Source organism: Panthera uncia, chromosome B1, assembly GCF_023721935.1.
Source record: "Panthera uncia isolate 11264 chromosome B1, Puncia_PCG_1.0, whole genome shotgun sequence".
NCBI classification, from domain to species: domain Eukaryota; kingdom Metazoa; phylum Chordata; class Mammalia; order Carnivora; family Felidae; genus Panthera; species Panthera uncia.
Genome location: NC_064811.1, coordinates 153,272,167 through 153,299,346, shown reverse-complemented (window position 1 = coordinate 153,299,346; position 27,180 = coordinate 153,272,167). Strand labels below are relative to the sequence as shown.

Below are 27,180 nucleotides of genomic sequence, written 5' to 3'. Positions count from 1 at the left end.
AAAACATAAAAAAAAAAAAATAGCCTAGCAGTTCCCCAAAGGGTTAAACAGAGTTCATGTATGATCCATCAAATCCACTCCTAGGTATATACCCAAGAGAACAGAAAACCTACATCCACACAAAAACTTGTACAACCCATGTACAAGGCATGTTCACAGCAGCATTCTTTGTAATGGCAACAGATGAAAACGATCTGAATGTCCACTACCTGAAGAATAGATAAAATGCAGTATATCCACACAACAGAATGTGACTTGATCATGAAAGGGAACAAAGTCAAATACATGCTACAATATGGATGAACTTTTGCTTCCAAGGACACAAAAGGACAATGTCAAAAGAAAAAGTGGGTTTTAGCTCAAATATCATTTTTATTTTTTAAAAAAGAGGCCTAGGCTATCCAAATTGCACTCTTTAAAAAACCCCTTCCACTATCTACGTTGGAAATAAAAAAACATTTTTAAAAGTTTATTATAACTTAAAATAATTTCAGGTCAAGATTTTTGCAGATTCTATTTGATGGGCTAGATAAACACCAAGAGAATGCACACTGGTCTCAGGTGCTGGTCACCAAAGTGCCTTGAGCGTCAATGAGCCCAAGTGCCTTCCCGCCTGCACACGCCAGTCAGCCAACATTCCAACCCAGCCCCCTTCACCCAGTGGCATTTCCTACCACGTCCCTCCCCGTGGCCCCTACCGATTGTACACATCACGTTGACAACGCTTCAGTTCTGAGTCGTCATTTCTGTTTTAAAAGCCCATTTCTGTGAGGCGGGGGCACAGGGGGAAGAAAGAACTCGAGTCCTCGGTCGGGAACGTGCCCCCTGATTAGACCACCACCCCCACGGGACAGTATTTCCTCCTACCACGCCGTTTCCTGGGACAGGGCAAGCAGACAATCAACATTTATCTGCAGGCATGAGCAAGGAAGAAGATGGAGGTGCAAGTTTGTAGGCACGACAGGAATTGAAAGGGGGCAGAAGCAATCAGGATGACAACACGAAAGGCGACAGGGTGTAAGACAAGCAGCTGAGGCCAGGGAGGGCAGCAAAGGCCAAGCGAGGCCATCTCCTGCCCTTCTCACCCCAGACCTGAATGAAAGGGGTCCCTCATTACTTTATGAGGACGAATCAGAGCTGTTTCTTCCACAGCAATCACGGGACATAATTTCCCAGTCCTCCTATCTCATCCCCAGATGAGGAAACTGAAGCCCAGAGAAGGAATGGGTCTAAACTGTGCTTTTTAAAATTGTGGGGTTTTTTTCCACTTGCATTGTATAAGTCACTTTTTAAGGCTAAAATGTAAAAGGAAGAGCGTCGTGTAAAAAAAAAAAAAAAAAGTGTTTTTTAAGTGAAATAGTCCAAGAAGTGCAAATAGATAAATCAGAGTTAATCTGATGGGCAGCCTTGCCTATTCCCCGGGGACCACAGGGGATCCTGGGGAGCAGTTTTAAAATACTGGTATAAAGTGATAGACAAGTTGAGCCCAGGTCCTGCCCCAAAGCCACAGCAGCAACCCTGTATGAACTATATTTTCTTATTTTCTGTATTCTTGAGGCTCTGGCATCTGGGGCCTCACAGGCCTGGGGAACCTGTTCCTCCCAGGAGAAAGCAATCAACTCTCTGGTGAGCACGCCCTTCATATGCAAACCAACCCATCCTGAGCTATACCCCCAACCACTTCTTTTATCTGGCTCTCACACTGGGGGCCAAGGTTCCTCTCTGGATCATCCCTGACAACTGGGGACAGCCCCTATGTCCCAGAGCCTGCCAAAATGATTCAAACTAGAAGATCTCAAACCCGTCTACCCAGAGCCCTGCCCCACCTGTTCCTATCACCAAAACCACAATAAAGTCTCCAACCTGTGCTTCCTCAACTCCCCCTGCCTCCTCACAGACCTTGATGCTTCCCCTGACGCTGCCCTGTGTGGCTACTCCCAAAGGTGCGGTGGGGCCCTCGTCTTGGGAGCTGTAAATAACAAACTCTTTTCAACTGTGGCCCTCTCCAGGTCCACTGGCCTCGCCATACCTGGATAATAAAACCTACGTTTTAAAACAGGCCCATTCTAGGGGCGCCTGGGTGGCTCAGTCGGTTAAGCGTTTGACTTCAGCTCAGGTCATGATCTTGCGGGTTCGGTGCGTGGGTTTGGGCCCGCCCTGCGTCCGGCTCTGTGCGGACAGCTCAGAGCCTGGAGCCGGCTTGGATTGTGTGTCTCCCTCTCTCTCTGCCCCTCCCCTGCTCACGCTCTGTCTCAAAAATAAACATTAAAAAAAATTTTTTTTAAAAACAGGCCCATTCTAGAAGCAAATGTCATCCCCAGAAATCCTGGCATTAGGGTTTAGAAAATTCACATCCTGAAGGTGCCATGGCTCTGGGGAGTGAGGGGTCTCCTGGATGACTTTTAACCGTGGGCAGAGAAGGGACCAGAAATGAAGGAGAAGGTCTGGGGCCTGGAGCCATAGGAAAAGGACAAGACAGGTCAGCAGGAAGATGCTGGCAGAGGCAGTCGGTTCAGAGGTACTGAGGTGAACGTGGACTGAGGAAGGGCAGAAAGACAGCAGGACCACGGACCCGGTCCCAGGCAGCATCCATCTGGCTCAGGGCCAACCTCAGCCATCCAGCTCCTCCTTGACAGTGATCCGCAGGGGGCAGATGCGCAGAGGCTTGGCAGGCCCGTCCCGCCGCATGCCCCCCAGGTAGAAGTAGGGCCGCACCTCCCCGAAGCGGGCGTGGAAGGTGTAGAGGTGGCAGTGGCTCTCCGCGTCGTAGAAAGACAGCTCGCCCTCCTCACACTCCAGCTCTACGCGCAGGCGGCGGGGGATGGCCGGGACCAGGGCTGACGTGGCCGGGTCCGAGGTCACGCAGTGGTCTCCCTCCACGCCCTGCGTGCGGCACACGTACCAGAAGCCCGAGCGGGTGTCGTGGTAGCAGCTGTGCGAGTGGCCTTCGGCGCCGGCGTCCTGCTGCAGCCGCATCACACCCACCCGCCAGCTGGGCAGCCCCCCCAGGTCCACCTCCCAGGTGTGGGAGCCCTGCGAGAAGACGCGGGAGCCCAGCAGGCACGGCGCTGAGGAGAAGCGCTCCGGGTTCTCCACCTGCACGCGGTAGCCGTGGTTGGTGACGCTGGTGAGGTCATTGGACACCGAGAGCCAGCCGGCCGCGGTATTGGGATCGAAGCTGAAAGGCACTGAGAGCAGAGGGGGACAGCGGGGGCGAATCAGCAAACCTTAGGTGCTGCCTGCCTGCCACGCCAGCTGATGCCTCCATCCCCCCAAAGTGACCCGCTGTGTCCCAACTGGCCCCAGGGCGTGGAGGGAGCTGTCCAGGGCTGAGGGGCAGGGTTATGGGCTGAACTGTACCCCACCGAAAAAGATGGGGATGTCTTAACCGCCAGTATTTCAGAAGGCATCCTTATTTGGGAGTGGGGTCATGGCAGATGTGACTGAGATGACATCAGACAGGAGCCGAGTGGGACCTTAACCCAACATGACTGTTGTTCCTGCCAAAGAAAGGAGAAGGGACACAGACACACGAGGGGACAAGGCCAGGTGATGACAAGGGCCGGGATCCAAGGGCTACAGCTGCCGGCCGAGGATTGCTGGCCAACACCGGAAGCCAGCGAGAGGCAAGGAAGGCCCTCCCTATAGGTTTCAGAGGGAGTACGGCCCTGCCAACACCAGCACTCTGGACTTCTGGCCCCTGGAACTGCGAGAGCAAGTAAATCTGTCATTTTACGGCACCCAGTGTGCAGTCCTTTGTTAGAGCAGCCACAGGAAACCAACAGGAGCAGGGGCCCCGGGTGCTCACAAAACTCCATGACGATTTGGAGAAGCACGTAACATCCCTCTGGGTTACATTTCTCCCTACAAAATCATGTCTTAGCTTGGGTTGCTACACAAAAATACCCCGGGCTGCGTGGCTTCAACAACCGAAATGTCTCTCTCATGGTTCTGGAGACTGAAGTCAGGCTGGGCTGTAGTGTGCTTTGGTTTGGGTGAGGCCCTCCCTCCTCGTGGCTCACAGACGGCTGCCTCTTGCTGTGTCCTCACACTGGGCAGAGGGGAGAGGAAGCCGGCCCTCTGGTGCCTCTCCTTGTAAGGGCACTAACCCCATCCTGGGGCTCTATGCTCATGACCTCATGTAACCCAAATCACCTCCCAAAGGCCGCACCTCAAATGCCATCACATTGGAGGTTGAGGCTTCAACCTACGAATGTAAGGGGACACAAACACTCAGTCCATAGCGCCCAACACAGTGACTCGCGTGGCCTGGTGTCACCTTGGAAAGGCGATCCTGAAAGGAGGAGACCTTCCATTACCTACACGGTCCAGTTCCGAACAGAGAGGGCAGCCAGCTCCTCTTTCTGCAGAGGTGGCCAAGTGTCAGGACCCAAAGACAGGAGCTCTGCCAGAGGGTTTTGAGTGGTGGGGCTGGGGGTGGAGAGGGCACCAGGCACCTGTCTGAAAGAGGCTGGAGAAGGTCCGACAGGATGGGAAGCTAAAAGAGAGGAGTGCAGCTGGCTCTGTGCCTCACGTAAAGTACCCCCCCCTTCCTGTAACCCTGCCCGCACCCCCACTCACCAGATTCAACGGACGTGACCATCTTCCTCCAGATGCGGTACTGCAGGGAATCCAGGTACTTGCAGACGTCGATGAGCATCCCGGGCTGGACGGGCTCTGGCTCCATGGTGCAGAAGAGGCTGGGAAGGGAGGGAAGGCCTGGTGGGCAGGGCTGGGGCCGTGCATCCTGGGCCTAACTGGGTCAGCCGGCCACGGGCGACAGGACTCATTCCCTGGCCATCCTACCCATGACAAACCTGGGCTGGGCTCTGATGGGAGATGAGCCAGTAGCCAATTAGGCTGCTCCTAGCTCTCTGCAGGATTCAGTATTCGGGCTCAACCTGCCCCAGCTGGGATAAATATATATAGGAGGTTCTCAGACACAGTTCCCCTTCTTGAGGGCACAAAGCATACTTACATATCTGCTCATGGGATGTCTGAGTCAGAAGGGACCATAAGGGTCCCCTAGTCCCAATGTCTGAACGTATCATTGGCCTTCGCTTTGAACACCTTCGGTGCCGAGAAACTCCCTACTCTCCAAAGCATTCTCTTTCATCTTTGTACAGCGGTGACTGGGATACAGGTCATCGCTGTGAGCCCAACAGACATCAACACAAACCAGTGTGTCCCTGAGGCTCTCAGAGGGAGGGGCTAACCAAGAAATAAGCTTAAACGTTGGGATGGCCCCCTGAGAAATACAAGCCATGTGCAAGATGACACATTCTCTCCCCACACAACGGACAGTGATTTTCCACACTCAGAAAAACAACACTTCACCAGCATAAATCGGAAGTGGAATGGCTCAAAGGAGGGCTCTGTCCACCTGGCCAGTCCCCACCACTCCCTCTGGGTCATACCCAGCTGGCTTCATTACCTGCCTGGCCCTGGAGCCACTGGCGCTGGCACCCCTGGTATTTCTGCCTGCTCTTCCCCTCCCCTCCATCAGCTTTGGCAACTTACCGGCGTTTTCGGCTTTTGTGTTTCTAAAAGAAAAAACAAACAAATGAGCAAACAAACAAAAAACAGAGCCATAAGCACAGGAAAAAAAAAAAAAAAGTAAGTTTCTGATCTCAAAAGTAGCCCTACATCCCATGTTCATGGACCAGAAGACTTCACATTGTTGAGATGGCAATGCTCCCCCAACTGATTTACAGATTCAATACAGTTCCTATCAAAATTCTAGCTGGCTTCTTTACAGACACTGACAAGCTGATCCTAAAATTCGTATGGAAATTCAAGGGAGCCAGAATAGCCAAAACAATCTTGGGCAAAAACAAAGTTGGTGGCTCACACATCCCGACTCCAACACTTACTAAAAGCAAGAGTAGTAAAAACAACATGGTACTAACATAAGGACAGACATACAGAGCTAACGGACACTGAAAGTCGAGAAGTAAACCCTCATATTTACTGTCAGTTGGTTTTCTACAAGGGTGCCAAGGCCATTCATTGGGGAAAGAATGGTCTTCGGTAAATGGTCTTCAGTGGGACAACCGGACGTCCACATGCAACAGATTGAAGACAGATTCCCACCCTGCACCACACCCAAAATTTTCTGAATTAACTCAAAACTTAAATGTGGAGCTAAGCCTATAAAACTCATGACCCTGGATTATAGTTTCTTAGATATGACTCCAAAAGGATAAACAGCAAAGAAAACACAGACCAACCAGATTCCATCAAAAGGAAAAGCTTCTGTACTTCAAAGGAAGTTACCAAGAAAGTGAACAAATGACCCACAAAATGGGAGAAAATATTTACAAATCACATACCTGCGAAGTGTGCATAATGCCTAAAAACTGTTACAATTCAACAACAAAAAGACAAGCAACCCACTTTAAAAAATGGACAAAGGATTTGAATGTGCAGTTCCCCCAAAGATATACAAATGACAACAAGTACGTGAAAAGATGTTCAATATCATTAGCCACTGAAGAAATGCAAATTAAAACCACAGTGAGATACCATTTTGCACCCACGGCAATGGCTATTTTAAAAAACAGTCAGGAGGTGCCTAGGTGGTTCAGTCGGTTGAGTGTCCGACTTTGATTTTGGTTCAGGTCGTGATCCCAGGGTCACGGGATTGAGCCCCACACAGGGCTCCGTGCTCAGCACGGAGCCTGCTTAGGGTTCTCTTTCTCTTTCTCCCTCTCTCCCTTTGCCCCTCTCTCTCCCTTGCTCACGCTCTCTCTCTAAAATAAAAATTTAAAAATAATAAGACATTTTAAAAGAAAGTTAGCGTTGGCAAGCATGTAGTTAGCCCTCGTACACTGCTGATGGGAATATAAAATCAGTGCAGTTGCTTAGAAAACAGCCTGGCAAACGGTTAAACTTACAAGTTACCGTATGATTCAGTAAATCTATTCCTAGGCACATACTCAAGAGAAATAAAAACATATGTCTACACAAAAACTTGCACATGAATGTTTATAGCAGTATGATTCATAATCGCTAAAAAGTGGAAGCAACCCAAATGTCCACCAATTGATGAATGGGTAAATAAATGTAGCATATCCATACAACGGAGTATTATTCAGTCCTGTACTGATACATGCTGCAACAGATACAGTTTCAAAATGTGCAGAGTGAAAGAAGCTGGTCACAAAAGGCTACATGTTATGTGATTCCATTTATAGAAATCATTTATGGAAAATGTCCAGACTAGGCAAACCTTAGAGATAGAAAGTAGATTAGCGTTTGCTGAGGGCTGATGGTGGGGCGAGAGGGGGAGCATAGGAGGGTGACAGCTAAAGAGTACGGGGTTTCTGTTGGGGAGGTAAAACTAATTCTATGACTGATTATGGTGATGGCTGTATAACTCTGTGACTACAGTAAAAACCACTGAACTATACATTTTAAATGAGTGAATTATACAATATGTGAATTTTATCTCAATAAAACTGTTACATTAAAAAAGAAAAAATCAGGGCACCTGGCTGACTCAGTCAGTTAGGCATCTGACTCCTGATTTCGGCTCAGGTCACGATCTCACAGTTTTGTGGGTTCAAGCCCCGTTTTGGGGTCCGTGCTGACAGCACGGAGCCTGCTTGGGATTCTCTCTCTCCCTCTCTCTCTGGTCCTTTCTCACTTGCACTCTGTCTCTCTCAAAATAAATACATAAGCTTAAAAAAAAGGGTCATAAAAGCATCCCTGAAAGCACACTGGTCACTGGGCAAGACGACACTCCCAATTTCCTAAACAGAAACAGCAAGGAATCTAACTTTTAGAATCCACCAAATGATTTTATTATCAGGGGCATTTTGGAGACAGGAGACATCAGGATTCAAAGCTTTGTATGAGGCAGAGAACCCCAACAGTCCCTGGTGGGGATGTGACACCCACCCAGCTTGAATGGAAGATGTCCCTGTCCCTTCTCAATCCACTCTACAAAGAGTCCCCTTTCCAGAGGGTTCGGCTGTTCTTTAAGTGGAGGAGATACCTCACCATCCTAATCGATTTCCAAACTAGCTTTCCATTATAGAAACATCTCTATAAAGACCTAGTGACTCATGGGGGGCAGGAGGCAGGGGATGAAAGCAATAAAAAGAAAAAAAATCAACTAAATAGATATTTTTTAAAGAGAGAAAGAGGTCACCCTTTTATTTAAAAAAAAAATTTTTTTTAATGTGTATTCTTTTTACGAGAGAGACAGAGCGTGAGTGGGGGAGGAGCAGAGAGACAGGGAGACACAGAATTCAAAGCGGGCTCCAGGCTCTGAGCTGTCAGCACAGCACAGAGCCTGACACGGAGCTCGAACTCAACAACTGTGAGATCATGACCTGAGCTGAAGTCTGACACCCAATTGCCTGAGCCAACCCTGGTGCCCCAAAGTCACCCTTTTCTTAAAACAATAGAGAATATCAAAATGTCATATTTACATTAAAAAGTTAAAATAATTGTATAACTCTAGAATATTCCATTTTGTCTTCTTTGTAAAATCCTATAACCCCTGTCTGATCATGAGAAAAACATCAGACAAACCCAGGTGGGAGAACAGGCCATCTGGCCAGAACTCCTCAGGACTGCCAAGGTCATGAAAAACAGAGAAAATAAGAAGCTGTCACAGACCAGGGGAGACTGGGAGAGGGGACAACTAAATGCACTGTGGGCCCCTGGATGGGACCCTGGAGCAGAAAGAGGATAGTAATGTAAAAAGTGGTGACTCCAAAGAAGTCTGGACATTAGTTAATTACAACGCACCCAGGTCAGCTTCCCGTGGACAAATGTGCCACAAGGTGATGTAAGGTTTCGACAATGGGACAAACGAGGAGAGGCGTATGGGGGCACTCAGGGCTATCCCTGCAACTTTTCCATACATCTAAAATTAATCCAAAATAAAAAGCTTATTTACCAAGTACTCCATTTGGAGCAGAGAGAGAAGAAAGGAAAAGAGAGCAAGAGTGAGTACAAGAGAGGAAGGGCCAGGGAGAAGGAAAGGAGACAGAGGCAGAGAGAAGTGAACTCTGATGAAAACCCTCTTGGCCTCCTGATGGTCAGAGAACTTCCTTCGAGGGCTCTGAGGGCCCAGCACCCCGAGACTATGGGAAGATGGGGTGGGCCAGGGCCGGGGGCCTCTGGCTCCCCACCGGCTCCTGAACACCTGGTCCCTGTCACTGAAGCCAGGCGGCAAGCCCCTCACCATGAGAAAGGAAACGTCATCCTCCTTCATTTCCACCTGCAGCCGCTCAATCTCATGGGCCAGAGCCTCTGTGTCCTCTGCCAGCCGCTTCATCTTCCCTTCAGCCAGACGCTGCTTCTCCCTCGCCTCCTCGGCCATGGCATCCAGGATGGTTTGCTCCTCCACTCTCAGGAACTCGCGAAGCTTGTCAAACTCCTGTCGGATTCGCCCTTCCAGCCAGGCAGCCTCCACCTGCGGCAGAGAGCAGGACGGAGCCACAGAGGGTCAGCCTCGGATGGAAGCCCTCGGCCGGCGCCTGGCCGCGTGACTCGGAGGTTTCTAGCAAAGGAGCTCTGTTTTCAAAGGAAACCATGAGCAGACCCCCCGACAGGTAAAATGCAGGTACAATTTTATCAGCACAGAGTTGTAAGTTGAAAGCACACGGCATAATGAGATTTTCTTGATAAACTGAAATCTCAAATTGAATCACTGCTTCTAGATGACGCCTATAGTCTGGATCCTCCTCAACACACACTAATCTGTATTTTGGTTAGGTGCACAACAGCAAGGGAAATACTAAATCGCAGAAATGAACTGTTGTTGTAAGAACCATTTTTTATTTTTTGAATGTATTTTTAAAATTTTTTGCATGTTAATTTATTTTTGAGAGAGAGAGTACATAAACAAGGGAGGGGCAGAGAGAAAGGGAGACACAGAATCTGAAGCAGGCTCCAGGCTCTGAGCTGTCAGCACAGAGCCTGATGTGGGGCTCAAACTCACCAACCGTGAGATCATGACCTGAGCTGAAGTTGCACACTTAACCGACTGAGCCACCCAAGTGCCTTGCAAATAACAACGATGTTTAAAACTTATTTGTTGGGAATGCAAGCTGGTGCAGCCACTCTGGAAAACAGTATGGAGGTTCCCCAAAAAACTAAAAATAGAACTACCCTATGATCCAGCAAGTGCACTACCAGGCATTTATCGACAGGATACAAGTGTGCTGTTTCGAAGGGACACATGCACCCCCATGTTTATAGCAGCACTATTGACAATAGCCAAAGTATGGAAAGAGCCCAAATGTCCATCGATGGATGAATGAAGAAAATGTGGTAGATATATACAATGAAGTATTACTTGGCAAAAAGAATGAAATCTTGCCATTTGCAACTACATGGATGGAACTGGAGGGTATTATGCTAAGTGAAATTAGTCAGAGAAAGACAAAAATCATATGACTTCACTCATATGAGGACTTTAAGAGACTAAAACAGACGAACATAATGGAAGGGAAACAAAAATTATATAAAAACAGGCAAGGGACAAAACAGAAGAGACTCATAAATATGGAGAACAAACTGAGGGTTTCGGGAGGGGCTGTGGGAGGGGGGATGGGCTAAATGGGTAAGGGGCACTAAGGAATCTACTCCTGATATCATTGTTGCACTATATGCTAACTAATTTGGATGTAGATTTTAAAAAATAAAACAAGTTAAAAAAAATAAATAAATAAAACTTATTTGCCTTCCAATCTTAAGACTTCAAATCTGTCTGATCCAGAGGCTTCCCAACAGAGTAGGAAGTATTTACTTTAAAACCAAATCACTGGGGCACCTGGGTGGCTCAGTCGGTTAAGCATCCGACTTCGGCTTAGGTCATGATCTCGCGGTTCGTGAGTTTGAGCCCCGCGTCAGGCTCTGTGCTGACAGCTCAGAGCCTGGAGCCTGTTTCAGATTCTGTGTCTCCCTCTCTCTCTCTGACCCTCCCCCGTTCATGCTCTGTCTCTCTCTGTCTCAAAAATAAATAAACATTAAAAAAAAAATTAAAAAAAAAAAACACCAAATCATTAACGATACGCACACTCCTAATCGTAACTACAAAAAGCTTTTTAAAAGTTAAAACAAACCCATAAATGCACTCAAAGAAAAAGCAGAGAAATATTTCTCACCTTAGAATGAAAAAGACCTTTTGTACAGCAGTAAAACACTGAGAAGCCTCAAAGGAGATCGTTGAATGGATATAAAAATAAGAAGTTGTTTTTTTTTTTTTTAAAGTAGGCTTCATGCCCAGCACAGAGCCCAACATGGGGCCTAAAGTCATTACCCTGACACCAAGACCTGAGCTGAGATCAAGAGTCAGATGCTTAACCACTGAGCCACCCAGGCACCCTAAACATGAGAAGTTCTAAATGGCAAGAGACTACTTATAAAGTGAAGTACAAAAATAAAATTCCAAGATGACCACTGGAAAAACAACTCGAAATGTGTGTGGCAGCAATGGTAGAAATGTGTGTGTGTCACTATCTCATCTTGAGATTGAAAAGTTCAGTACATGATGAATAATATGCTCATGGCTCTGACAATATGTGACAAAATATTCACCGAAAAAGTGAAAATGACCCAGAAAAGGTAAAAGTGTTTTACTGAAAAAGAAATGACAAGTGAGGAAAAATATTTGCAACGGATAACAGACTGTTATTCTTAATATACAGAGCACTCCTATGAATCCACTAGAGAAAAGGGCAAATATTCCAAGGGAAAAAAAAAAGCATGTGAACTGGTGTTCACAGAAGAAACACAAATGGCTTTATACTCGTGAGCTGGTGTACAAACTAACTGTCAAAGGCATGCAAACGGGAGGGTACTGCTGAAATACCAGGCCCAAAAGATGGGTTGTGCGTGGTGGGAGAGACAGTGAAATGCAGGAGGATTTCTGTCCCACAGAAAGATAAAAAAGCAGGCAGGAAAACCCTGCCAATGCAGAGTCAAGTCTAGCTACCCTGCCGGCTGGCAATCCGGAGCCTTGAAGGGGTAAACATCAAAGCCTTCACTTCCCTCATCAGCCTGCACAGACTGGACTCAGGGGGAAAGCATGAATCACACAGGAGTCCTGGAATCTCACACCTGGCCACGCGAGAGTTGCACAGCGCCTGGGACGGGCAGACAGGTGCTAGCACCTGGACCTACGGACATGCCCCAGGCACCTCCACTGTAGTCCCGACTAGGCCAGCCACATGAATGGATGGGGCTGGCCACAAAGGAGCTCAAGCCACAGAGGCAGAGCTCCAGGATTCCACAGCGACCACAGGAAAAGCAACTCACTATGAGTGTTCTGACCACAGGGTGGGAGGTTCCAGTCACTTCCTGTCTGGATCGGAACAGGGTGGGAGGTTCCAGTCACTTCCTGTCTGGATCGGAAGCTCAACGTGTGTTCTGGCTCTGACGGTATGACAAAATGATTCACTGCAACAGTGAAAACACCTCTCAAATCCAGCTGGATGGTCTATAAGACGCGAGAGTTGTTGGAAGGACTTTTCTGTTGGGCACTTCACATGCATCCTCTCAAGTGAACGTTTAACAACATTCTAGTAAGACGAGGCCGCTCTCTTTCCGCAGATGAGGGAATTAGCTTGCAGGGGGTGAGGGATGTGCCTGGAGGACAAAGCTTGGGTTTGGGAGTAGGTCGGCTTTGCGGTTACTGCCCTGGCCACCCACCTTTCACGATCCTTTCTTCTACGTTATTCCACCAGCTCTGCGGCTCGGGGAAACTCCTTGGCCAGAGTTAAGGAGGCTCTTTCTCAAGCCTAGTCCCCTCCCGTGGGCACATGGGCATGGAAGGGGAGTGCCAGGCAGCCCAAGCCAGGTAGGCCTCAGCTGAGCTGTACTTAGTAGAAGTACTCACCCAGGGGGTGACAGAGCAAAGCCAGGACAACCCATCAGAAACCCGGCTGCCAATCTGCACAGGACTCAGAGGAAGAGAGGGTGCCCAGGCATAAACAATGACAGTGGGGAGAGAGGGGAGACCATTCACTCATTCAACTTACAACCCCTTATTGATCACCTATTGTGTGCCAAGAATCCTCTCAGATACTACTGCGCTTGCTTTTGTTACATTCTAATGGGAATAAATTAAAAAAAAAAAAAAAATAGGAAGTTAATTGCAGGTAACGTAGTGTTCCAAAGAACACAAAATGGGGACATACGAGAGCAACTAAAGGAGAAGGCTGCTTGGGTAGGGTAATCAGGGAACGATTCTCCGAAGGGACGTCTGAGCTGAGATACTAATGACAAACTGCACCTTATGGGAGATCTGGGAGGAGACAGCTCACGTGAGGGTCAGAAGGCAGGCCAATGTGGCTGGAGCCAAGCATGGGAGGAGACGAAACCGAGGAGCAGGGAAGGCCGTGAAGGCCACGGTGAGGAGTCTGGACTGTGTGATCTCAACAGTTTTAAGCAGAGGAGTGACGCAATCAACGTATTTTTCTAAAACATCAGTCAACTCCGTGGAGATGGACTGCAGAAGGGCAGAAGGGCAGAAGGCTGGGGCCCTGGTACTCGGCCAGGTGAGAAACAACGGAGATATGGCCAGGATGCTGGAAACAGAACGGCAGGTGGACATGATGTATCTTGCAGTTAGAGGAGACAGGACTGCTATGGAGTGGACCCCGGGGAGTAACAGGGAAAGAGGAGGAGCTGAAGAGCCCTAGGTCATCGTTGGCTTGAGCAGCTGGGTTGGATGGTCAAGTGCAGCACGTATTGAAGTTAGACTGAAAGCACAGTGCAGATGGCACAGGTAGTTTTTCAAGCCACTTCCGTGGCTGCTGGCGTGGCCTGTGCCCAGCTATTTAGAGAGGCCATGGCGGTGCAGCCATAATCAGCAACCTAGGACATGACCGTGCTAGACCCTCAGAGTTAGGGAAGGATGATTCTGTGTCCATACCCACAGCCAGGGTGGGCCCACCCTCACCTCTCCCCTCTCCCCTCCCCCCATATCCCAGGTGTCCCTAATCTCCCCACTCAGCCAGTGCACTCACCTGATTATGCTTGGCGATGGCCTCATAGGAGCGCCGCACAGCCCAGAAGGCCTTGGCTTTCTCCCGCAGCGCATGCTCCATGTTCCTGCACTTGGCCTACGTGAGATACAAGAAGGAGGTACATTAGGGCTGGAGGCCAGGCAGGGGGTGACACACCCCATTTACAACTGGAGTCCAACGTCAGTGTGGGCACAACTCAACCGTTTACTCAACCCAGTCTGTCCACATGCTGCAGGGCACAGCAGAAAGGGAAGTCCTATAGCCCTGACCTCCAATCCGGCATTTTTAGCATAAAGTGCTCTCAGATCCCTTCTAACCGGCCCCTTCATTTCATACCTGGTACAGATGGGAAGACAGGGCCTGTTCCCTCGCAAGTTGGCCACAGTAAAGCGTAGAAGGGCATCCCGCTCAGGCCTAAAGCTGGTCCAGGCAAGCCAAGAACCCCTGAGCTGTGTGCCAGTTCTATAGACCATGTGCTCACAGGCTCCCTTTCCCACTTTCTAAACCGGACTGGCCTGCAGTTAGAAATGAACAGATCTGATGGCAGGTTGGTCCAGTTATTCCTACAGGGCCCGATCTAAACACAGATCTCCCCACATCCCTACCTTGTGGCAATATTCTACAGGTACAGGAGCCATGTGAAATACTTTCATCACTGCTTTCAGCAAATACTTTGGTTTTAGTAGTTTTGTTTTTTTAAACTTAACCATTCTTGCTCTGATCTCCTTGGACTTCACTACCAGTTTTAGGTTGGATTCCTACCTTTTGTATTCAAGGCCTATCCATTTCTTTCCATCGTTAACCTTTTCACTTATCATTCTGAGAAAGCTTACCAGGTTTTTTTCTTTGGAAAAATAGTAACAATTCTAATGGCATTAATTATAAATGGCCAGCATTTACTATTTGCCAGGGAAGGTGCTAATTACTTTATAGATTATGTTACTTAATCATAACATTATCTCTGTTAGGTGAATAATATTATTAGCCTCATTTTAGAAATTAAAAAACAAAAACAAAAGCACACAAAAGGGAAGTGACTAGCCCAAGAGCACACAGCTAGTATATGGCAGAATAGGGATGTGAATCTAGACAGTGGTGATAGCCAGCTTCTAAGATGGCCCCTGGTGATCCCTCCCTCCTGTGAGATAGGGCAATTTGTTGCTTTAAGCTTCCAGTTTTGGGGGTGATTTGCTATGCAGCAATAGAAGATACAGATTTGTCCTCAAAAGCCTCATCCCCACCTGGACCTGATTCGGATGATGAGATTCAGGAGCTGATGCTGTAACAAGATGTTTGGGGATCTTGGGAGTGGGTGAGTATATTATGAATGTGGCAGGGGTGGGGCGACAAGAATCATTGGGGACCAGAGGGCAGATTGAAGGAGGCAGCCTCTAAAGTGGTCCCAGCAGGGGTGCCTGCGTGGCTCAGTCGGTTAAGCGTCCGACTTCAGCTCAGGTCACGATCTCTCAGTCCGTGAGTCTGAGCCCCGCGTCGGGCTCTGGGCTGATGGCTCAGAGCCTGGAGCCTGCTTCCGATTCTGTGTCTCCCTCTCTCTGTGCCTCCCCCACTTGCACTGTGTGTCTCTCTCTCTCAAAAATAAACACTTCGAATGAATGAATGAATGAAATGGTCCCAGTAATCCCCACTTCTGGCATTCATGCCATGGTGGAATCTCCTCCCTGTGGGCTGGACCTAGCAACTTGCTTCTGATCAGCAGAATGTTGCAAAAGCAAAGGGAGATCACTTCCAAGATAGGGGACCAACAGCCTGTGCATACCCCTTCTCACCCTACATTGCTTGCTCACTTTGGATGGAAGCCAGCTGCCATGTTGTGATCTAGTCTACGGGGTGGCCCATGGGGCTAGGAACTGAGGATGGCGTCCACCCAACAGCCCGACAGGACCGGAATCCTGCCAGCAACCACACGAGCGGGCAAATAAGCAAGCTTGAATGGTGACCTTGGCCTACTCGAGCCTTCAGATGAGACTGCAGCATCATGAGAGACTGAGGGCAGACACCCCCAGCTAAGTCATGCCCAGATTACAGACCCAAAGAAACCGTGAGATAACATTTTCTGTTTTAAACCACTCTTTTTGGAGGTAATTTGTTATGCAGCAATAACTGGGCAGTCTCTTACTCCATAGCCCATTCTTCTAACTGCCGTAGTCCAAAAGTGATACCTCGTTTCATTTTCTGCAGATTTTGTTTTCTTTTCTATTCATTTTGGTCATTTTTATGATCTCCTTGAGAATATATAACAGATTTTTAAAAATTATTTTCTGTAGAATAACATCTCTAAGGTGAGCCTCCCAGTAGCAAAATAAAATCAGTATGAACCTCCCACAAGACCAGTAAAATATCACCCTAATGTTTTATTTTGTGGGACAAGAGGTCTTGTCACAAAGTCACGTAATAGTTCTGTGATGTGCCAAATACGCGTGGATGACAGGTGTGAAGGAACGGCCCACACGTTACCCAGGGGTGTGCTGGTCCCAAAACAACACAGCCCAGCCCTCTGCCTTCGATTACGGGCTAAAAAAGATGGCAGGGGGCCGGGCGCAAAAGTCCCTTGTCCTTTCCCAAACTTCAACCACTATGAGAGTTCTGCTGTAATACAGCAAAGAACAACCCCAAAATGACCCTTCTCTGAGGTGTGAGTTGATGAGATCCACCAATGGTTCTATTTGTAACAAGAGTTACTACTGACATGGACTGTGCATCATGCATCAGATTAAGCACTTTATAAATATCATGCTACTTAATTCTTACATTCCTGTGAGGCAGGCACTACACTCCACTTACACAAAGGAGAAAAGAAGGCCCAGAGGAGTTGAGTAAGTTGTCAAAATTATTGAGTAAGTTGTTAAAATTTATGTGAAGCTCAAGAATGGTCAGCACTAATAGAAGGTGGCAGAAATCAGAAGGTGGTTGCCTCCGACTGGGAAGAAGAGGGCTCTCCAGGATGACAGAAATGTTCTAGTTTGTTCGGGGTGGCAAGTATAGGGTGTGGATAATTGTCAGAACTCCTCAGATTCAACATTCAAGATCTATGCATCTTGTTGTATATAAAGTCTACCTCGAAAATTTAAAAACCTATAAAATGAAAACATTTCTTGCCACTTACCGAGAGCTTTCCTCCCACAATGAAAGGAAATCCCGGCAATTTCTCCCAGGTTTAAAGAGTTGTTTTTTACCTTTCAATCTCTGTTGTTGACAACTTATTTGCTTTGGCATAAAACATATGTGTGCCTTAAATACACATACATGTCGTTAAGTACAGAAGGTTATAAAGTTATAAAGTGAACACCTCTGTAACCACACCCAGGATGTGTCCTTTCTGAATCGTATCCCCTTCTTGCTGCCACAGCAAACAAGGGTCCTTATTTGCATGTATTTCCCTGCTTCTCTTCATAGTTCTATCCACCCATGTATGCATCCTTAATCTAAACAATATACTTTAGTTTTTCCCGGTTCTGAACTTTGTATTAATGGAACCATTCTGTGTGCATTCTTTTGTGTCTTGTTTTCTTAACCTTAATGTAAGGTTTACAGGATTCAAATCCGTTACTGTATGTAAGTTTACTCATTCATTGTTGCACTGTATTCCAGGGTATGAATACACATTTACCCATTCCGTGTTCATGGACAGTTGGGTCATTGACACTCTCCAAGTAATACAAATAGCACATATCTTCCTGCATACATCACATACACACGTACACTTGTCTCTGTGCAAAATACTCCTGGAGGCAGAAACACTGGTGTGTGTATCTTCAGCTTTAGAAGATTAACGCCAAACCGTTTTCCAAAGCAGTTGTACCAGTTAATACCACACAAGCGATGTTAATGAAGTGTTCATTAACCATTGGGCATTTATTTTTTAATATCTGTTCACATCTTTCAACCATTTTTTAACGGAGTTGCCTGCCATTTTCCGACTGGTTTGTAGGGATTTATTGTAAATGTGCAACGTCTTTCATGGGTTAGATGTGTAATAAGTATCTTCTATTGTATCGCTTGTATTTCTTAACTTCAGTATGGTCAAATGTATCGGTCTTACCCTTTAGAATTAGTTTTAAAAATACTCCCATACCCTAGGGTCACAAAGTTAATTTGCTATATTATTATCATTTTTTAAGCTTTAGGGCTTTCCTTTCTCATTTGGGTCCAACGTGGATACCTGGAGTTTATCCTGTGAATGGTAGGACCTGAGAGCTCGCTTCCTCAGAACCATTATTTAAGAGTACTAGCCTGCCCCACTGATACACAGGCCACCTCTACCATACATGAAACGCAGATATGTTTCCAGTTCTCTAGTCTGTTTCCCTGGTCCACCTGTCTGTCCTCTGCCAATATCACACAGCCTTAATTTCTACAGCTGTAAAATAAACTTAGACCTAATAAATATCTCCTAAGAATGTTTTTGCAATCGTTGTCCCTTAAAGTTTTCGTACGAATGTTAGAATTAGCTTGTCAAATTCCACAAAATAATCGCATTGGGATTTTGATTAGGATAGTACTGACTCTACACTCAGTTTGGAGATAACTGGCATCTGTAAATAGTGAGTCTTCTCATCTATGAATATGGTATATCCTCCATTTAGTCTTTGATGTCTCTCAATGAAATTGTTCCCCACTTCTCCCTCCCCCCCCCCCCACCCGGCCAGAGATCTGCATCTTTGTTACCTTTATTGTTATAAACTCAATTTTCTATACCACTGTATTTTTTATTTGATATTTGCTACTGATATACAGAAATATTTTAATCTTTTTGCAACTGGCATTCTGTCTAAACTTATTTATATTCATAATTTATCCATAGCATCTTTTTATTTCCTATGCAACAGAAATTTCTATACAGATACATGTAATCATGTCATCTACAGATCATGCTAGTGTAGTTTCCCTCTTTCCTAACCTTATACCTTTTATTTATGATTCCTGACTTATTTTATTAGCTACAATTTTCAATACAAAATTGAATAGAACTGGCCATAATGAGAAAACTTTCAGTGTTTCACCATTAAATATGGTATTAGCTCTAAGCTTTTCAGGAGTTATATTTCATCAGATTAATGAGGTTCCTTCCGTTCCTAGTTTGCTAATTTTTTTTTAAGTACTAAAGTATACTGAACTTTATCAAATGTATTTTTTTTCCGTCCATTGTCATAATCCTATTTAAGTGGCACAAAACTAGGTTGTTTTCTTCTCTGACAACTTCTGTCATTTAACTGGAATATTTAACATAACCCAATACGTTTGTCATCCAACCTACCACCTATTTCTCCCACTTGTTCAGTATTTCCTTTTCTTCCTATTTGGGGACTTACTGTGCACGTTTTATTCCACTTTTTCCCTTTCCGTGCACTTTGTGGTTCATCTAGGAAATACTGCATGTAAACAGTGAATTCAAATGAATCTAAACAATACACTTTTCACATTTGTTTTAGATATTCGGATTTTAACACCACACAACATACGTGTATCCAACTGGACTGACCATTCAGGGACCTGCATTATAGCCCAAACAGTGTGTTGAATGAGCAGAAGCTGCTGGCTTCCTAGTGGGGGCTCTGGTGTGAAGCCTGGTCGGGACTCATACGGGTCATCACTGCCATGGATGGAGCTAAATGGCCTGTGACACATGTGGAGCATCGACCAGGCCCCAAGCCCAAAGGAGCAAATGAGCTCTGATTTTAGTTTCAAATTACAACACTCAAGGTTAGTTATAAACATGCAGAACAGGAAGCTTTTATTTACACTAAAAGGTTCAGAATGTGATTATAAGGTCTACGTCGTTGATTTTAAAAATTACAATTTGATTCTTTAAGCAGCAAGTTTCAATAATATATTTAAAAATTAACTCTAAGGATTTTACAAAGTTATTTTGCCCAAATTATCCATTAACACAGGTGCTATGTGGTATAACAGAAAATGGGAAGGGTGCAGGTAAGAGAAAGAATAAATACTATTTCCCAAGATGGTCACAGCGCCCCTCAAGTACTTATCAAAGTGCTAGGGTCATGTCTGCAGCCAGGGATGTCTGCCCCAAGCCAGATTTTCTGTCCTCCGAGGCCCTATGTATGCTGCTGCATCTGACCGATTCCTGTCTGCACCGTCCAACAATCCCAACGTGGCGCTGAAAACTCAGCTCAGGTTCCCCTCACTTCCTCAGGGAGCCGCCTTGATCTCCCCAGCAGAGTTCAGGTACATCCCTTGGGCTCTCACAGCTCTCAGGTACAACCCTATGGTCCCATTTACTACCCTGGATAATCACCTCACTTTCCTGGAAAGGCTGCAGGCTTCCAGGAAAGGCCAGGTTCTCTCGCCCCACACATGGTGCTAAACAAACCTTTGCAGAAGGAATGGACGCTTGCCCTACAAGGGTAGAAACTGTCTTGTCTCTGCATATCCCCAGGTCTCAGCACAAAGCGGATGTGCGTAACTACCTACCTGCCCAGTCAATGAGTGCATCCAACGTCCATGGTCTTTCCACTACTCCACACTGGCTCCTGGACTGAAAGTTAGGAGACCTGATTTATAAATAGTGTCTTTGTCACTAACCACTGGTGAGAACTTTGGCAAAGCTCTCTCACTGGCCGTCAGGCTCCATACCTTAGAGGGGCACCTGGGTGGCTCAGTCGGTTAAGCATCCAACTCTTAATTTCGGCTCAGGTCATGATCCTGTGGCCGTGAGACTGAGCCCCATGTTGGGCTCAGTGCTGGGTGTGGAGCCTGCTTAGGATTCTCTCTCTCCCTTTCTCTCTGCCCCTCCCCTCTCTCTCTCTCAAAAAAATTTTTTTTAATTAAGAAATAAGGCATGTCTCTGAAATTTCACTGTAAAAATGAAGAACAGTTCTTGGTCCATGTTTACCCAGCCCATTACCAGTGTCCTGGCATCTGCCTCTGGTTCCTGTTACTTTCCCTATTTCAAATGTTTGTTTCCAGGCAGACTGACACAGCAGCTAAGAGCTCTGGCACCCTGCCACCCAAGTTCAAATCCCAGCTCCCCCATTAGGAGCATTCATTTTCTTCTCTCTGCCCCATGGTTTTCTCATGTGGGTAAGAGGAATGAGACTGCCTAGCTCACAGGATTGCTGTGAGGTTCCCACTAGTCAATCCATGTAAAGTACTTAAAAGAGCACACCAGGCATGTGTTAACTCTCACTACTAAGTGCCACTTAGCACCAGGTGACTTAACTCTCCTTCCGGGTTATTTCCCAGGCCTCTTAAATGCATAGGATAAATGCATCCAAGACAACTCGATCTCGTCCAGATCCTTTTCCTATCCAACTCCAACCCAGTCTCCCATTTTTCCTTTCCCCTCGGTGTGCTTATGAAGATTTAGCCAGACTAACTGTAAGAAGGTAATCCCAGAAGGGGAACAGACTGGGGCTGGTGCAGAAGAAGCTGGAGGGCAGAGAATGGCTCTCAAGTCAGTCCCATGTGACGCATAAGAAAGTGATCTGGACAAGGCAGTTCGAGGCCTGGGACTTGGTGGGGGTTCTGCAAGGCAGAGTAAACACTGGACTGGGACTCAGGAAATCTGAGTTCTAATCCTGCGTGTACCCTTTTCATTCCCTGCGACTGTCACGAATTGCTGTATCTCTCCAAGTTTCTGTTTTCTCACTAGTAAAATGGAATCATCTCCTCACAGTGCCCTATGGCTCCGAGTCTGTATATTTGGGGATCTGCAAGTTTTCCAGGAAGAGTTTTCAGTTAGTGTTTTCATTCAATAACCTACACAAACAAACAAACCAAAACCAAAACCAAAACACCTAACTAAGGTAAACCTTTTCTGAGTCACCTTATGAACACTGCCGACACATGCTTTCAGTTCCTACAACTTCAGGACCAGTCTGTATTTGCTAACAATGTCCAAGCTATACGACTTTCATTGTCTCGGCCTAATAGGGAAAGAACAGAAATACACCTAATAGGTAAAGGATAGGCTAGATCTGATGAAGGCCAATTACATCACAGCCAAGTTTTGGTTCTTCGAAGAGGGAAACTGAGGCTGGCAAATCAAGTCATCACATAGAAAAGGGTAAAGGGGTATCACGAGTATTGCCAGACAAGCCTCAGAGCCACCGAAGGAGCAGCGCTTGAGTTTCAGCAAAATAAAGCCTTGTAATGAATATCTGAACTAGAAATGAATTGATTTTTGTTTTGTTTGTGCTTAATTTGTAAGTTTTGTGTGTCTGTTTTACTGCCTATGTGTGGAATAGGAGGAATTTACACTAGTTTAGTGTTTGTATGTAAGGAATATATTTTATTTCACAGTGTTAGAACAGTTTCTCCCCGAAGAAGAACGGGTACGTTGTTCAGGTTTGAGAAACACGTGCCAGTGGATGTCCCTTCAAGCCCCAACATGTACTTTTAGTGATCTGGTTGAAACACTTATGTCATGTGTGGGGCACCTGGGTGGCCCCATCGGTTAAGCACCCACTTCAGCTCAGGTCATGAACTCGCAGTTTGTGAGTCTGAGCCTGGCGTCGGGCTCTGTGCTGACAGCTCGGAGCCTGGAGCCTGCTTCAGATCTTCTGTCTCTCTCTCTGCCCCTCCCCGGCTCGTGCGCACTCACTCCATCTCTCTCTCTCTCAAAAAAAATAAATAAATAAATAAATAAACATTAGAAAAAAATCAAACACTTATGCCACGTTTGGGTATCTCAGCACTTCCTTCCTTCATGCCCCACGTATGTAGGTAGGACAAAATCTCAGATCTTTAACATGCCCTTCGTGCCCCTTGCGATCTGTCCTGGACTGGATGCCCTCATTCCCCGTCCAGACGTCTCTGGGTTACTCTGCATCCCTGCCCCCTGCCCCACCACCGGGGCTTGCTGCCCCTCACTTAGCTAACTCCTCCTGAGCCTTCAGGTCTCTTGAAATCACTTCCCCAGAGACTCCTTTCCATGCCCCAGCAGACAAAAGCAGGCTGCCTTGTCATAGTGGGTCACATCCTGTACTGTCCTTCACAGGAATGTCACCCTGAAACTACAACGAGGGTGATTATATATACATATACTTTTTTAAGTTTATTTACTTATTTTTGAGAAAGATAGAGAGAGCGAGCAGGGGAGGGGCAGGGAGAGAGGGAGACAAAGAATCCTAAGCAGGCTCCTCGAGACTTGAATTCACGGACCATGAGATCATGATCTGAGCTGAAATAAGGGTCGGACGCTCAACCGACTGAGCCACCCAGATGCCCCTAATTAGTGATTGTTATTCAGTTATGTCTGACTCCAAGAAGCCAAGGGCTAGGACTCCTCTGTCCTCTGCTGGACATACTTACTGTGCCTGGCACACAGTAGGCACCCACTGATGGCAGTTCTTACCCACTCAAGCCTCTTAAACTTCTACACATAATCAGCTGCCCTCACAGCTCCTAGAACAGAGAACCGGCAGGGAAAGTCTTCCCCAGGGACCAGAGAAGTTTCTCACAAAGTCCATGACCAGAGTAGGGGCTGAACAAGGCCCCAGGTGAACTGTATATAGTACTTGCCCTGTGACTTCAGACAAGTTACTTCACCTGAGACTCAGTGTCGCTGTCTGTAAAATGGGGAGAACAGTACCTACGCGTAGCAAGTTGAATAAAGACGTCCACATCCTAAAACTTAGAATTTGTGAATACATTATTTATATGACAAAAAGGACTTTGCAGGTAGGATGAAATTATGGATTTTAAGATGGACGATTATCCTGGATGGTCCAGGTGGGCCCAAGTCATCGAAGGGTCCTTTTAAAAGGAAGTTGGGGGAGTCAGTCAGAGAAGACAATGAGACAACAGAAGCAGACGTTGGAATGATGGAGAAAGGGGCCTCTAAAAGCTGGACAGGGCAAGGAAATAAATTCTGTCCTGGCCTCCAAAAGGCACGTAGTGCTGCCAACACCTGGATTTCAAGACTTCTGACCTCCAGAACCATAAGAAAATACTTCTGTGCTGTGCTAAACTGCCGTGTTTGTGGCAATTTATTACAACAGCAATAGCAGACCAATATGCAACCTCATAGGGTTTTTGTGAGGATTAAATTGGTTGACATGTAAACACTCAAGAGCACCAGGCACATAGTAAGCGCTCAAAAAGCATCGGCTGGGGGCGCCTGGGTGGCTCAGTCGGTTAAGCGTCTGACTTCGGCTCAGGTCACGATCTTACCGTTTGTGAATTTGAGCCCCGCATCGGGCTCTGCGCTGACAGCTCAGAGCATGGAGCCTGCTTTGGATTCTGTGTCTCCCTCTCTCTGCCCCTGCCCCACTTGTGCTCTGTCTCTCAAAGATAAACCAAAAAAATTTATAAAAAAATAATGTCGGCTGGTTCGATTACTATTTTTACCGAATTCCTCAGGTGACTGCCCAAGTGATCTTTCTAAACACACAGCTCACCACAAAGTCCCTATTTAGAAGCTTTCAGGGCTGCCCACTGCACACAACAGAAGCCCCTCAGCCTGCTCTCCCCTCTCCAGCCTTCCCATGCTGCTCCCCGCCCAGTCACCCAGCACTTCCCCTACTACAGTGTGAGTTCCACAGGGCGAGGGCTCGGTCTTACCTCTGTGGCTTCAGCACCCCTAAGGTCCCGAACACCACACAACAGGTCCTTGGGACACGGGTGCCTAACGCACGACTGAGTCCCACCCTGCGAAGGGCTGAGCACACATGGCTTGCATTCTCCTCAAATCTTTCAGGACCAGACTCCCTCTGTCCTCATAGGTCACCCTAGGTGCCCATCAGTCTGACAGCATCATCCCTCTGCTTAAAACCCTCCTACTGCTCCCTAAAGTCTCTAAGATAAAGGCCAAGCCTCATGGCCTCAAGGCCTCTTCTGCGCTCCATTCTCACTCGAACCACTCTGAAATCCTCTTACTGCCTGAAGAGTTAGGCCTCCCAGCTTCTGGACCCTTATGTATGCTGCTGCCTCTGCCTGAAATACCCTCCCTCACCCCCTTCACCTGGCTAACACCTCCTCATCCCTCAAGTCTCTGCTTCAAGCTCCCTGAAGGTATGACATGTTGTTTATCTCATGTCTTGCAGTATCCCTGGGACCTAGCAGTACAAGGCATCTGCTGAATGAACAGGAAGTTGTCATTAGACCATATGTGCTTCCTGGCACCTGACTCACTAACTGTGAATCCCGGCTTAGCCCAGACCTGGGGGTTCTGCCTTAGTGCTCTTGGCCTCGACCCCTGCCCATCTTCCTGCTCTGTACCTGTGTCAGTCCCATGGTGATGAGCCATGACTTGATCCATGGTGCCCCCCCCACCTCAACCCCAGCCCCCAGAATGCCCAGTATTTACTTTAGCTGTACCAAATCAGGACCTGGCACTTGTGCCAGAAGAGTATGGGAAAAAGCATTGTCGTGGACCACTGTTAAATACGGCAACAGGCGTTACAGGGTTATCCCTCTGGCAAGTTACTGTGGTATTCAAACATGCGTTTTGTTAACATTCCCCTTTACTTGAACTCTGTCAAAATGTGCAATGGAACTGTAACCAACTTTCAATATTTCTTAAGAAAGGCATTAGGGGTGCCCCGATGGCTCAGTCTGTTAAGCATCAGACTTTTGATTTGGGCTCAGGTTATGATCTCACAGTGTGAGTTCAAGCCCCGCATTGGGCTCTGCGCTGACAGTGTGGAGCCTGCTTGGGATTCTCCCTCTCTCTCTCTCTCTGCCCATCCCTCCTTCATGCACACAAGATCTCTCTCAAAATAAATAAGCTTAAAAAAAAAAACAAAACAAAACAAAGAAAAGAAAAAAAGGCATTGAAAAGAAAACAGGGTCTGGAGACCAGCGCACCTCCTTTTCAATACATTCAGCTTCCTACCAGCTTAACCAGTGGGTCTGACCCATGTGTTAACAGCTAAGGAAATAGTGTTTCACACCCTGTGCAATTTTTAAATCAATCAGTAAAAATAAAATAACAGCCAATGCCAGAGTACAATAGACGTTTTCACAGAACTTCTGTTTCAATTGACACATACATATGAGTGCTCTGGATCACAATGGAAAAACCATGGGCTAAAGGTCAAAAATTGTGAAAACTCCTGAGATGGCTAATCCTTACTTTCTGATCATTTCCCCTTCCTATACCAAAGTATTCTCCATGTTACTTTTGCCCTGTACATTCCTCACTTTATTTACAGCCACTGGAACTCTAGGCATTGGGGTGCAGAGTGTGATCCAGAATAAATCAGTTGGCCAGGGCCAAAAGCCTCTCCACTCCTCCTCGATACATAGGGCCAGCTCCGGGAAGTATGTGACCCACTTTGGAAGACCTTATCCCTGGCTCCCCAGGTCCTGGGCTCCCGCACCTCTAACCTGACTGCCCTAAGCTCCAAGATGCTTGGGCTTTACCCACTCCTGTGCTTCTCAAATGGGCCTGAGCCACACCCTGCTGGGGTAACTGGTGCAGGGGCTCGGCCCTTCAGAAGTGGGTGAGGCCGTCCTGAGAACAACATGTAACCCCAGTTCCCACACTTCCTGTTTACTTTCCCTCTTCTCCCCTCGCAGGCCTCCTGGCCCGACCCCCCTGTAGGTTAGCGGAGTCCGAGGGGGCCGAGGTCTGGGCACACAGCTCTGACGGGAGCCGCGGGGTCAGGGGTGCCGAGGTCCGGTCGGGACGCGGCCGCCACGTGCGCTCTCGGCCACCTCCCGCACACTGCCGCTCTTACCCGAAAGTCGTGGGCAGTGTCTTTCACTGGCTGCACGCGGTGCCCCTGGTGCCGGGAGTCGGCCTGGCACGAGCAGCACAGCAGCTCCTTGTCGTCGAGGCAGAAGAGGCTGAACTGGGCGCGGTGCAGGCGGCAGAGGCGCGGGGATCGGTGGCCCGCCCAGCGCGCGTCCTCGGACTCCTCGCGCAGCAGTTTCTCTACCAGGTTGTTGAGGGTGTGGTTAGTGCGTAGGTCGGCGAGGGCCGCGCGGTCCTTGCACACCGGGCAGGTGGGCGTCACCTGCACCTCCCAGCAGCGGGTCACGCACCCGCGGCAGAAGTTGTGGCCGCAGCGCAGAGTCACGGCATCGCGGAAGGGATCGTAGCAGACGGCACAGAGCAGCTCCTCCTTGAAGGAGCGGGAAGGCCCGGGGGACACGGCGGGGCCCAGCTCCATAGCTGTGGCCACCGGTTCCCAAGCCGGTAACTTTGACTCCCACCCCTCCCACCCACCTCGAGGATTCGGGACCCGCGCGGGGCGGCTCC

General features: G+C 47.5%; 1 protein-coding gene across 2 annotated transcripts; it reads right to left on the bottom strand.

Annotated features, from left to right (window-relative positions):
• Positions 1-1,320: 1,320 nt before the first annotated feature.
• On the bottom strand, positions 1,321-27,180 carry TRIM35 (tripartite motif containing 35). Of its 2 annotated transcripts, XM_049632398.1 has the most exons (6): positions 26,657-27,174; positions 13,992-14,087; positions 9,200-9,430; positions 5,521-5,543; positions 4,582-4,700; positions 1,321-3,188 (listed from the first exon to the last, which is right to left on the bottom strand). In XM_049632398.1, exons 1-6 carry the CDS (start codon positions 27,089-27,091, stop codon positions 2,611-2,613), a joined length of 1,482 nt encoding a protein of 493 aa, XP_049488355.1. In that variant the 5' UTR covers positions 27,092-27,174; the 3' UTR covers positions 1,321-2,610. The 2 variants fall into 2 exon arrangements, with proteins under 2 accessions (XP_049488355.1, XP_049488356.1); XM_049632399.1 differs by lacking the exon at positions 9,200-9,430 and having other exon boundaries at positions 26,657-27,180.